The sequence below is a fragment of the Diceros bicornis genome, chromosome 9 (genome assembly GCF_020826845.1).
Source record: "Diceros bicornis minor isolate mBicDic1 chromosome 9, mDicBic1.mat.cur, whole genome shotgun sequence".
NCBI classification, from domain to species: domain Eukaryota; kingdom Metazoa; phylum Chordata; class Mammalia; order Perissodactyla; family Rhinocerotidae; genus Diceros; species Diceros bicornis.
The window spans coordinates 71,241,535-71,253,783 of NC_080748.1; the positions used below are offsets into that span (position 1 = coordinate 71,241,535).

The window sequence follows — 12,249 nt, forward strand, 5'->3', positions numbered from 1 at the left end:
CAGTGTTGGGGAACGTGGGTGCTGAAGCTAGCTGCCTAGGTTTAATCATGGCTTTGCCATCCATTAGCTCTGTGACCTTGCAGTCACTTGTCCTCACTAAACCTCAGCTTTCTATTTTATGAAATGGGGATAAAATAGTACCTATCTCCTAGATTTGCTGGGGGATGAATTTAAAAATGCATGTAATGTGCTTGGCACAGTGTGCCTGGCATTCAGTAAGTGCCCAATGGTCATTAGCTACACTAGCTATTAGAACTGTCATCAAAAGTTCTTAAACAGAAGAGTGACATGCAGTATCTTAAGAATAAGCAGACAGCACATGCAGGATGCACCAGAAAGGAAAGAGGAGAGCAGGGAAGTCAGTGTGAAGCTGCTGTAGCCGTCTGCACTCCAATGAGGGACACAGGAGATGGGAAGAAAAGGCAGGTACGAGAAGCTTTGTGAGAAGAAGGGCAGCAGGACTGAAAATTGAGGTCTGAGATCTTTACTCTCCACTGGTGTAAATACACCTTGGCAGCCTAGGCAGTTGACATCAAAGGACTGACAATTTTGACATTTTAATACAAGTAAAAGAAATATTAATATAAATTTGACATTTTAGTACCAATAAGAGAATTAAAGAGCCGTTGGATTTTACTCTTCCGTTTTACCCAATATTGAATTAGACCCAAGATTCTATTATAAAATCAAAACCCTAATGGACACCTTCAAACATGCCAGTACTCACTGGTTACTCCTCGAGCTTTCCAAAGATGGTTTTTTATATCCGGAAGTTTCTTCTGATTAAAATCTGAGGTAGAGCCTCCTTAGTGGAGAAAGAGCATCCTCAGACAAGAGAAGCCTCTAATATCATGTGTAATTTACAAGTTCAGTTCTTACCAGCAAAATTAACAGGAGAGCTGAGGAAGCTATCCAGTCCTTGACGTAATATCTGACATTTGGGATGGAGGGAGAAGGAGCAGTTAATTTTAAGCAACAATTTCTATAAGTCCCCAATTGAGTAGGCAAGCCTGCCTAAGAATTCAGTGCCATTTAAAAAGCTTCTCTGAAGGCATTTTAGCCATATCTCCCTCCGAGGAAATGTATTTCTTGTTTTTACTGTTTGGCCTTTTTCCAGGAAGCGAGCCCCGTTTTTGCCGATGTTTTGGCTCGCTGTCAGAGTCAGCGTGGCAGATTCTGGTTTTGAGGTCCCTCCTGCCTCACCCTAATCTGTTCTCTCCCTCTCGGCCCTGCAGATACTTGCCTGAGATCATGAATGATGGGCTGACCAACCAGATCAACAATCCTGAGGTGGACGTGGACATCACGCGGCCGGACACTTTCATCAGGCAGCAGATCATGGCTCTCCGTGTGATGACCAACAAGCTAAAGAACGCGTACAACGGCAATGATGTCAACTTCCAGGACACGAGTAAGAATGTCTTTACCTGTACCAGTACCCACCAGAGTGAAAAATGGTTATAGAAGATTACGCTATAATTTTCTTCAAGAGCAGTGTGCTCCTTTACCCTTGTGTCATGCAAAGCTGTTTGTAGTCCTTTGGAGAGAGAGCTCTGATCCACAAGACTTAGGATACTACTAAAATCATAACTGGTCTGAAGGAAGAGTTTCAGCAGATGACCTTCAGCTATACCAAAGCTGAAACTGAGTTTCATCTGCCAGTCGATCCATTAATGATAAAGCAGCAAAGTAACATTTCACTTCCTCCTTTCCCCATCAGCATTTACGTCTCTGCTCCAAACTCCTGTCCCTCCTCCCAACTACCAAAAGAAGAATGTTCTGAAAATTGCTCACTCAGACAAGGCTGGGCTAGAACCCTTGTTTTATCACTTATGAACTGAGGTCTTCAACAAATTACTTCTGAAGTCTCAAGTTCCTCTTCTACAGAATAGGAAGCATCCTTGCCTAAGGGGTCGTTGGGAAGGTTCATTTGAGGCCATATGTGAAGGAGCTAAGATAATGTCTGGCATGCCATGGATTCAACTGCATTAGTTCCCGATCAGTCATGCACATACACCAACCATTGACATTTGTATCTGAAATTTTGAGAGATATAGTAAAATGCGGATGCAATATTACACATGCCTGTTTTATTAAAGATCGCAAAAGGATCAGAAGTGATTTGAAAGACTACTAAGTGAACATTGACATGAAACTATATGTGGATTTTGTCTAAAGAGTTTCAAGATGCATAACTATTAAGACAAGTTTTTTGTTTTTTTTTTTGCTGGGTTTTTTTGCTTTTTTTAAAGTATGTACCCTTATAGAGAGAGGTCTCAGGAAAAGATTTCTTGAACATAAGATGTGGAATTGCCAGTGATTCTGTAATTTGGTCACTGAAGCAAAAGATGATGCTTGTTTGCTTGAATTAATGAGATAGAAAGAAACAGGTTACAGATGGAAGACATTAAGTCATCTAAGTCTTAGCCATCATCCTACTGAGCTGTCCCCTGCAGAAAATTTTTAGTGCTTCATTCCATTTGAAATAACTCAAAAATTAATTTTCTAAACGCAGGATAATTGGCAAGCTGATAGACTTCTTTGCTATTAAATTTCTCAGAATCCTTCCATTATTTCTCTTCCTCTTCACTTCTCTTCAGAAGAGAACATTACACAGGTTGTAGCCTTTGCTGCTTCTCCCCTGCTCATTCCTTAGCCTCACTCCTCTAAATTTATCCATTCTGTCTTCTCTATCTAATAAAATGTTTTATTATCCAGAGAATGACTACTGGAAGAAATAATTCAAGATACATAAGAGTTAGTTCATGTTGGTCTTGCTTCTCTCTCTTCTCTGACCTAAAGAGGTTACATACATGTTAATCTGCAAAGCTTAGGGAATGTCTTTGAGGAGAGATCTTGCAGCAACATTGAAGAGCATCACTTAGCTATCGCCCAAGCAGCCCATTTGGCCCTTTACTTTAGAATAATGTCTGTCCTACAAACCATTATCACATCTTATAACCATTATCACATCTTATAGCCATCATCACCCTTATTGCTTTTGACATTTTTTAAAATCACCCCTTAAATACCTGCATTTGTGATTCCCTTTCAGAAAGCGATGGGGCTATTATTTTTCTCAGCTGGAATCTCCTGTCGTTATTTGCTTACCACATTTTTAATATTCTAAATCACTTTAATAATATCTTTATAAAGGTTATATCACTTCTTATTCATAATACCAGTGTTTAGAACAATTCCCTGAGCAATTCTGATATCTCTGAATTTAATTAATGGGCATTTTCCCCCTTGTAAAGGCCACTAAAGATAAATCAGAGAATGTTAAGAACCTGGTATAGTGTATTCAAGTGACCTTATCTGGTATTTAGATGTCCCATTAAAAAAAAAAAAAAAGAATTGTGCTGAGTTGTGCCTTTCTCATTCAGGGGACATTAGAAGAATCCCTACCTTACCTTGGCTTTACTTAAGTAGCATTGAGCAGCCAAGATGGTGCCAATCTTTCACGAACAGCTCAACCAGTGCATTACCATTTCAGACCAGCAGGGAGGAGTTTAGACCTATTGGATGGAATCATTGAGCAAGTGAGGGAAATAGCAAGTGTCATTACCAGGTTTACAGTTTCCTGAGTCCTCACAGGAACATTTTCTCACTTATACCCCATAACAATTCTGTGAAATAGATATGATTATTCTCATTTTTCTAGGTGAGGAACCAGAGCCTCATCAGGGTGTAGGGGAGGAAGAAATATTCCTCTACCCTTCTAGGTTCTTCTGCCTGGTCTAAGAATTAAACTGACATGGGATAGAATAGCAGGAGAAAATCAAACAAAGTTTAATAACATGTATACATGGGAAACACCCAGGAAAATTGAGTAACTCATCAAAATGCCTGGAGCCACCACCTTAAACACCATCTTCAGCTAAAGACAAAGGAGGATATTGGGGTAGTGGTTTGGGACTTCAAAGGGGAGGAATGCAATTCACATGGAGATGGAAAAGCAAATGTTTAGTAAACAAATGTTTGCCATCCTTGCAGAGACAATGGGATATGGGGAAGACTTTGATCAAATGGACCTTGCTAGGTTCCTCCCTGTCTACCACACCTAGTTCATATTATACTATAGTTATCTGTGGTGACAGCTCCTTCTTGGAAGAGGCCTTCTATCTTAAATTCTTTTAGGCAGTTACGAGAAAAGTCAAAGTTTCATCCTGAGTCTTTTGTTCTTAAAAATAATCAAGCTGAGGGCCGGCCGGTGGCGTAGTTGTTAAGTTCGTGCATTCCACTTCAGCAACCCAGGGGTTTCAGATCCCAGGCAGGATCCCAGGCATGGACCTACACACCACTCATCAAGCCGTCCTGTGGTGGTGTCCCACATACAAAATAGAGGAAGATCATCATAGATGTCAGCTCAGGGACAATCTTCCTCAAGCAAAAAGAGGAAGATTGGCAACAGATGTTAACTCAGGGCCAATCTTCCTCACCAAAAAACAGAAAAATCAAGCCAAAGAGACACATTTTAGGGTGGCATATTCTGATCTCCTACAGAGGCTAACTGGCTTGCCCTAATTCACTTAAATAAAAAACAACAGGTTAAAATCTAGGTTGCCTTTGCTGTAGGAACCATGTTTTTTCCATCAGGCATCACTGTAAGCACTGGGTTTGGTGCCCCTACACATTTTAGTAGGGTGTCTTCATACATACTCTGCAAGGTAAATGTTATTGTCCATATTTTTTGAGATGAGAAAACTGACAAAAGTTGAGGTAACTGCCCAAGGCACATTTATTTATTCAACAAGTATGTATTGAGCATCTGCTGAATGCCAGGGACCATTAAAGACAATGGGGATACAGAAGTGAACAGCATACAAAGGTCTCTGCCCTCAACAAGTTTACATTTTCATGGAGGGGACTAACAGGAAACAAGAAAAGAAGCAAGTAAATAATACTCGCAAATGGCGATCAGTCAATAAGTCCTTTCATGTAGCTAATAATTGATGAGGCCTGATCTGGGACCCGAGTCTGAGACACAGGGTTGGTGACACAAGAAGGAACCAAGCATTGGCAAGTGGGAGTACAGCAGGCCCAGAAGGCATGTTGGCAAGCAGAGAAGATGCCACGCTAAGCGACATATGGGGTAGGCACCCGGGCATTGGTTTCCAGCAGGGAATGGCAAACTCTTGCTGTAAAGAGCCTGATGTTAGTATGTTCAGCTTTGAGGGCCACACGTGAACGCAGAATTAGATAATGCATAAGTGATTGAGTGTGCTTGTGTTCCATTATCACTATGTGTAGACACTGAGGCTTGGATTTCACATATACACTTTTTACGTGTCATAAAATATTCATTTGATTTTCTTTTCAAACACTTGAAAAGATAAAAACCGTTCTTGGGTTATGGGCCATACAAAAACAAGCAGCAGGTTCGTCAAGCCCTGGTTTGAAGGGAGAAGCTGGTTGAGACGGAGTCCGTCCTCGCTCTTAGGAGGAGAACAAGGGTGGAATAGAGCAGCCAAAAGTAGTAATAACGAGCTCCTTCCACAGCTACCTGCTGCTGCCCTCTGACGTCCTGGTGGCCATGATTGTTTTCCTCTTCAGTGTTTTACTTTAAGACATCCTTTTAAAATCCTTTATAAAAGCATATCTGCTGAGAACAGTGGCTCTGAGATGCAAAAAGATCAAACAATTGAATTTCTTAAAGTAATTTAAATATTGGCCAGAATGAGAAATACCTTTCGAATGCCAACATGGTAGGTATTATGGCCACCCATTGGGTCTGAGATTCACGGGTTCCTTAGTTGGGTGACTCTGGATATGAATTAACACCGTGTTTTGTGCTTCTATTTCAATACAGTCCACCTGCCCATCACAAAGCTGCCCATTAAAAACAAACCTGTTGAGTTGGGGTGGAGGATCCTTGGGTGGGGAGATGTCCCCTTCCACCACCATGACCAAATCTGTTATGTGTCCCCACTCTTTCCGGGTTGTGACCTAACTCTCTTTTTCAATCTGTCCACCCCAGGCGATGAATCCAGTGGCAGTGGGAGTGGCAGTGGGTGCATGGATGACGTGTGTCCCACAGAGTTCGAGTTTGTCACCACAGAGGCCCCCGCAGTTGATCCCGACCGGAGAGAAGTAGACTCTTCTGCAGCCCAGCTCGGCTACTCCCTGCTCTCAGGGTCTCTCGTCTGCATGGCCCTGGCACTGCAGAGACTGTGCAGATAATCCTGGGTTTTTGGTCCGGTGAAACTGCATTTTAGCTATCTGAACGGCCAACACACTTATTTCCCTACACTCTTGGACAATGGACCATGCCACAAAAACTGACCGTTTTCTATGAGAAGAGAGCAGTACTGCACTCTGCTTCCCTTTTTGTTTTCCCAACGAGTACCGGGTGCCAGACTGGACTGCTTCCTCTTTCCTTCAGCTATCTGTGGGAACCTTGTTTATTCTAGAGAATTCTTATTCAAATCTTTCGTACGAGGAGATTTTCTTACCTTCATTTGCTTTTATGCTGCAGAAGTAAAGGAATCTCACGTTGTGAGTTTTTTTTCCCATTAAAAAAAAAAAGGAAAATAATTTTTCTTGTAAAATCAGGCCAAACCCCAAGACAACTGCATTTTCAGTGAAAAAGCAAACAAGAGAAAAATAAAAGTTTCAACGCTGTAAGTTCAGCATTGCTGCCCAACTCCCAGTGTAAGCTTTTCTGTGACAAATTGAGTTTACAAAATGCTTACGGGGAGAAGTTCGAAGTTTTTTTTAATGTAGTGAAAATACACTGTTGTCTTGGAGGTATCATCTTCACTCTAACCACACAATACCAAACTGATTTGGAGGTACTGATACTAAATTTAAAATTCCATCTTTAATCTGAGAGCAAAAATTGCTATGACTCGGCACCTCTCTCTCACCCTGCCCAATTTCAATTTTAGTAATGGCACCATTTTCCTTAATTTTCTTAATGTCTGTCCACTGTATCCAATTGGCACAGGTTTTTCCCTTCATCTTTAGTTACTAGTGGACACTCCCATCAATTCGACTCAAGGGTCTGAAGTGAAAATAATCCTCAGTGATAAAATCTCTTTACTTTAGCCACAGGTTTGACATTAATTAGATATCTCTGCCCCTGTGCTCATTACCTTCCCAGAAGAAGAGTTCTTTTAATGAACTGATAAACAATTAGATCCATAAGTGAGTTTTCATTTTTAACTATTTGCTTTGTATCAATTGGTTTCTGCACCACAAGGGCATTCTCTTACAAAATAACTCACAACAAAAAAAAGTCAAGACAAAAAAATATATATATAGTATTGACATGGAGATTTCTTTCACTTTTTTAGTCTTAGTATGATCATCTATTTTTATATCTATATATATATATAAATCACAGATTTTAACTTCTTAATTCCAAGCTCAGGGTTGACACACCTTTGTAACGAAAATGTTTTGTCAACCAACTCTTCTTGTTTTGTGCTGCTCAGAGAAGGGATTCCTCAATGATCTGTGAGCACCAAGAATCAAGAAAGAGAACTTTTTACGTATCTAACTGTCCATTTATTAAAAGTTTGCCCGGGCACACCCTTTTCGCATGAGCGTGCTTTGTCCTGGGTGCTCCAGACTGTGCCGCGCTCATGGGGAGAGCCATGGATGTGCAGGACTTCACTGGTCATGGAAACTGTATGCGTAAAGAATGTGTTTTCATGCAAAAACCATTGCTTTCATGTACAACGCCTTCAGCCTAGGATTCCTGCTCAGCACTTGGATAAATGTCCTAACTCCAGAGGCCAATTTAGAGCCACAGCCTAGCTGATCTGCCAAGGGTGCCAGAGCCAGGCCCTATGCTCCCCCTAAGAGAGAGAAGCAAAATAAACCAAACTGGGGCTTTATGAATACAGTTGGCTATCCATGTGTTTTTTGGTTTTTATGATGTATTGGGGTTGGGAAAAGTAATATTTCAGGACACCATTGTATGCCAGTCACATTTTAATTAACCCATTGACAGTAAAGACACATAAATGGTATTTTTCGATCTCCGGTCTCATCAAAATTATGATTAGTTATTGAATAGTCATCACATTTAGGTAGAACACATGCGGCACAATAGTATTAAGTATATTTGAGCACTTTTGCAAAACTGAAAGTATTTAGAAGCATCTATTGCTATTTTATGCCTAATGAAATGAAACGTAGGATTCCAAGAGACTTTGTGGCATCTTTTCATTTAAATCTTTATGAAATTAACACTTAATCTAATTCAGCATTGCATACTTCTAGAAAACCATCCATTTCACTGCCAAACTTCAGCTTCTTATCATCGATCACACATAAAACATCTCTATGAAGGACCAATCATTATGTTGCTCAATTCATCATTGTTCAGAAATCAGTATTGTCTTTCTCCAATAATTAAGGTGCAATACAAGTCAAATCAACCTTGATTTTCCAGAGTATTTGAGTAATAACTTGTTTTTATGGCTTCAAACTCCAAGTATTTTTTTTTAATGTTTCTGCATCGTCTTCTATAAAATAGATCAGAATGCCTTGTTTTCCCTGTGCTTTCCCCTCTAAAAGGTTTTGTGCATGTGTATGAATACACATTATATTCATGAATGTGAACTCATGTTCTGCACCCACTAAACACACAGAGAGTATATAAACGCCTGCTTCATTTGTTTCAACACCTTCATTTTCAGTATTATTCATGTTGGTGAAATATAGTGATCCATATGAGCCAGGCAGAGAGCTGAAATGACTATCAGTTAATGATGCCACAATATTGCTCACCTGCATGGATGTGGTCAAAATATTCAAATTGTACTTGCTGGTTTTTATCATCATCCTACTATGTTGTGTGATTTTCAGACTAATTTGACATGAGAATTTTTTTCTTCCCTAAGGGAATTAGTTTAATCTAGTTACCCCATTTCTGTAAGTATTTTGGACTTCCTCCCCCAATGCCAAATTAATTTCTCTTGTTTCAGTGTAGTTATAGGGGATTCAATGATGCTCCATTATTTTTCCTGACCTTACCTCATTTGCTTTGACGTCCCCTAAGTTCCGTAATCACATCATAACCTCTGTTATGAGTAGAGAGGAATTGGGCTCACTGAAATCGGAGGCTAGAAATTGTTGGGGATGCTCATAACTGCAAACACTTAGCTTATTGAAGTGCCTCTATTTACATGTTCTTTAGTTATAATACGTATTTTTCTAACAAAAATACATGTCTGTAATTGGTGTATATTATACTTTGTATATGTTATAACAAAAGCTAAACAGAGGCTAAAGTCTTTAGCAGAGAAGATTGAATTGCAAATTTACAAATTAGCTCTGCTTATGGTTCTGTATTGAGGACAGCCATGACAACCTTTGTTCATTTTAACGAAGGTCAAGTCCATACTTTGATTATAGCCATCGCAGAGCAACATTAGCACTAGCAATCTGACTCCCTTGCAGTGACTTACCCAGATAAGTAACTTGTATTACCTGCTTGAAATGTAAGGGATAGAAAATACTACTTTGTCTACACTGAAAAACACTATTCTTCATTGACAAGCAGTAGTAATTATAAAAGTAACATTCTATAAATCAAACACATTGAAAATATTATTGGACACAGAATCCTGATATTTAATTTATATTCCCTGCTGCAGACATTAGCCTACTTTAATTCTTTAGCCATTACATATACGTTTTGGCTACACACTGAACACCAACTCAAGTCCCCAAGGAGGAATAAAAACTTAGCAAATTCCTGAGTTGTGATTCTTTTATTACTTCTCTTTGCAAGGCTAATTATCAGGTGGTTTGATTAAAGGTGGAAGTGTTAGCAAATGCAAGTTTTGACATCCAAAACTTTCAGAAATTCAAATTCATTTTCATTCACTTATAGTCACTAATAGACTTGACTTTTAACTTAAAGGGGAGGCGGGGTCTGTTTAGCTTTGCCAACAGAAGAGTAAAGGAGACCATAACTTATAAATTTGCAATGTGTTCCTCCTTGGTGGAGACATTAGCCAGTGTTTAGTTTTAGGCCAAGTAATACAAATAGAGTATTGATTTGTATGCATTCTGGAGCCTTGCTATATCATGATTTGCTATAGCATGGGACTCAGCCTAGCATGGGGCCATTTGAACCTCAATCAAAGTTGAATAGTTACTGGAATCTTTGACATTGCCTTGTAATGAGGTACTTTCATGAAAGACATCTAAAGATGGCATAATAGTGAGGTCTCTGTGTGCATATGCATAATATATATGCAGGACAAATGTGTGCACCATCAAACCTAAAATTTTATGTGACTGTCAAATGACTATTATTGGATTAAGATTTTTCATTTCTGATTTGGATAGAAAATTGCTATTAATCTTGTATTAAAATAGTTTTTAAAAATCTACCAGTGCCCTTTCTGCATTTTCTTAATTACTGTCAAAGTCTAAATTTCAGAGCTTTTGAATTTTTTTGCTTGAGACCTTTTTAAAAACTGCAATATTTAACAAAAAATGAAAGAAAGAAAAAGAACCTTAGATTAAATCAGCACCACTCACCTAAGGACACCCAGCATTTGAAATCATGAATTTTTAGAACTTTAGAACATTTAGAGCTTTCCAAATGTGTATGTAAGATACTATACCTCTCTTGGTTTTGGTTTTTTCTCTAAGAAAAAATTTAGTGGCTTGAGAATTGATGTCAATAGTTTATAAATGAGGTCAGAAAAACGACATAATATGTGAAAGGACTAACAATTTCCAAATTCAGCAAATTGCATTGATTTTTATATTTCTGAAAGTTTCCATGCTCTCAGGAATGCAAAATATTGTATAACGTGCTAAAGATTCATTTAACAAATATTTATTAAACTCCTACTCTGTGCTAAACCTACTCTAGGTGCCAATCACTGGTTGTCAAAACCACCAGCTGGAAATTATTCATTCTTTACTACAGTTAACCATGATTAATACAAATACATTGCTTATTTCAAGAACACTCTTTTAAATAAAGGAACCCATATAAATAAAGTTAACTGTAAGCAACATTATAATTTACCTCACATTATTACTATGTTGGTTTGGAACTTTAGGATAATTCCATCTACAAAACCAGAATATAACAAATTTTATTTGGAAATAAACTGACACCAATTCCATGGGAAGAAAAAACATCCAAATGGCTTTGGAAAAAAATAGTAGTAAAACCACAGACACTTTTATCAGGTTACAATAATATTTATTTTAATTTGCTCTTTGGATAAATGGCCTGAGATATAGTCAAAACATGCACACAGATATGAAAGATGACATTGATTTTTAAAATACCAACTTGTAAAATAGTGGCAATTAGACATGGAGTGTTGTTTCATGTCTTCAGAGCTAGAAAGATGTAGCCACACGTTTGTCTATTCAAATAGACATTGACAATTCATTTAGTGCAGATACATTTCCATTCCACAGACGCAATTGATTTGCCGATATAAACATGTGGCCAAACATATTCTGTCGGCTCATAAATGGGGCACACAGCAAAGCAGGAGGAATTAGAGGCCTGCCTTGGTAGCCTGCTTAAGGGGCTTATGCTCTTGCACACCTTGAAACATAAAGCAGAGCAAGAAAATGGAAATCTTATCCTGTGAGAGCTCAAGTTTGGAGAGAAACAGAAAGAAGATTAACAAACTGGATTCAAGGCAAACGGAAGAATAATTACCTTGAATAAAGCTGTCTGCTCTTCTATAAGAACAAGTGTCTGTGGATTTTTAAAATAAAAGAAAAAAATGACGTAGGCAATTCTTTCAAAAGATAGGTAATGAGCAAATTAATCATGTACCAGACACAGTTCCGGGTGCCAGAGCAAGACAACAAGATTTCTGCTCTCAGACAACTTACATCCTAGTAGGGGAGAGGCAGACAACACACAAGGAAAGAATAAACAAGATGACTTCAGAAAGTGGGAGGTGCCATACAGGAACTAACACAGGAAATGGGATACTTTACACTAGTGGTCCAGGAGAGCCTCTCCAGTGGTACTTGAGCTGCAATATAACGATAGTAAGGACACAGCCATGTACAGACCTGGGGACAGAGATTTACAGGCAGAGCAAAAATAAACGCAAAGATCTCAGCCCAGGAAGGATCTTCGTGTGCTCCAGTGTGGCTGGGGACGAGTAAGTGAGCTGTTGGGTGGTGGAAGATGGTTGAATTGCTAAATGGGGAAGGCCATGTTAAGCTTAATGGCCAAAGCCACCGTCTCTTAGCAGCTGGTGAAGCCAAAGCCCTGGGAGGACCCGTGCCCAAGCA

General features: G+C 39.0%; 1 protein-coding gene across 4 annotated transcripts in view; it reads left to right on the top strand.

The window, feature by feature from the left end:
- Positions 1–10,355, top strand: part of GPC6 (glypican 6) — a 1,065,634-nt gene extending 1,055,279 nt beyond the window's left edge. For all 4 annotated transcript variants that reach the window (XM_058548369.1, XM_058548371.1, XM_058548370.1 and 1 more), the window contains 2 exons: positions 1,236–1,411; positions 5,981–10,355. In XM_058548369.1, coding sequence (XP_058404352.1) covers positions 1,236–1,411; positions 5,981–6,183 — 379 coding nt within the window. In that variant the 3' untranslated portion in view covers positions 6,184–10,355. The remainder of the gene's footprint in view (positions 1–1,235; positions 1,412–5,980) is intronic.
- The last annotated feature ends 1,894 nt before the right edge of the window (positions 10,356–12,249 follow it).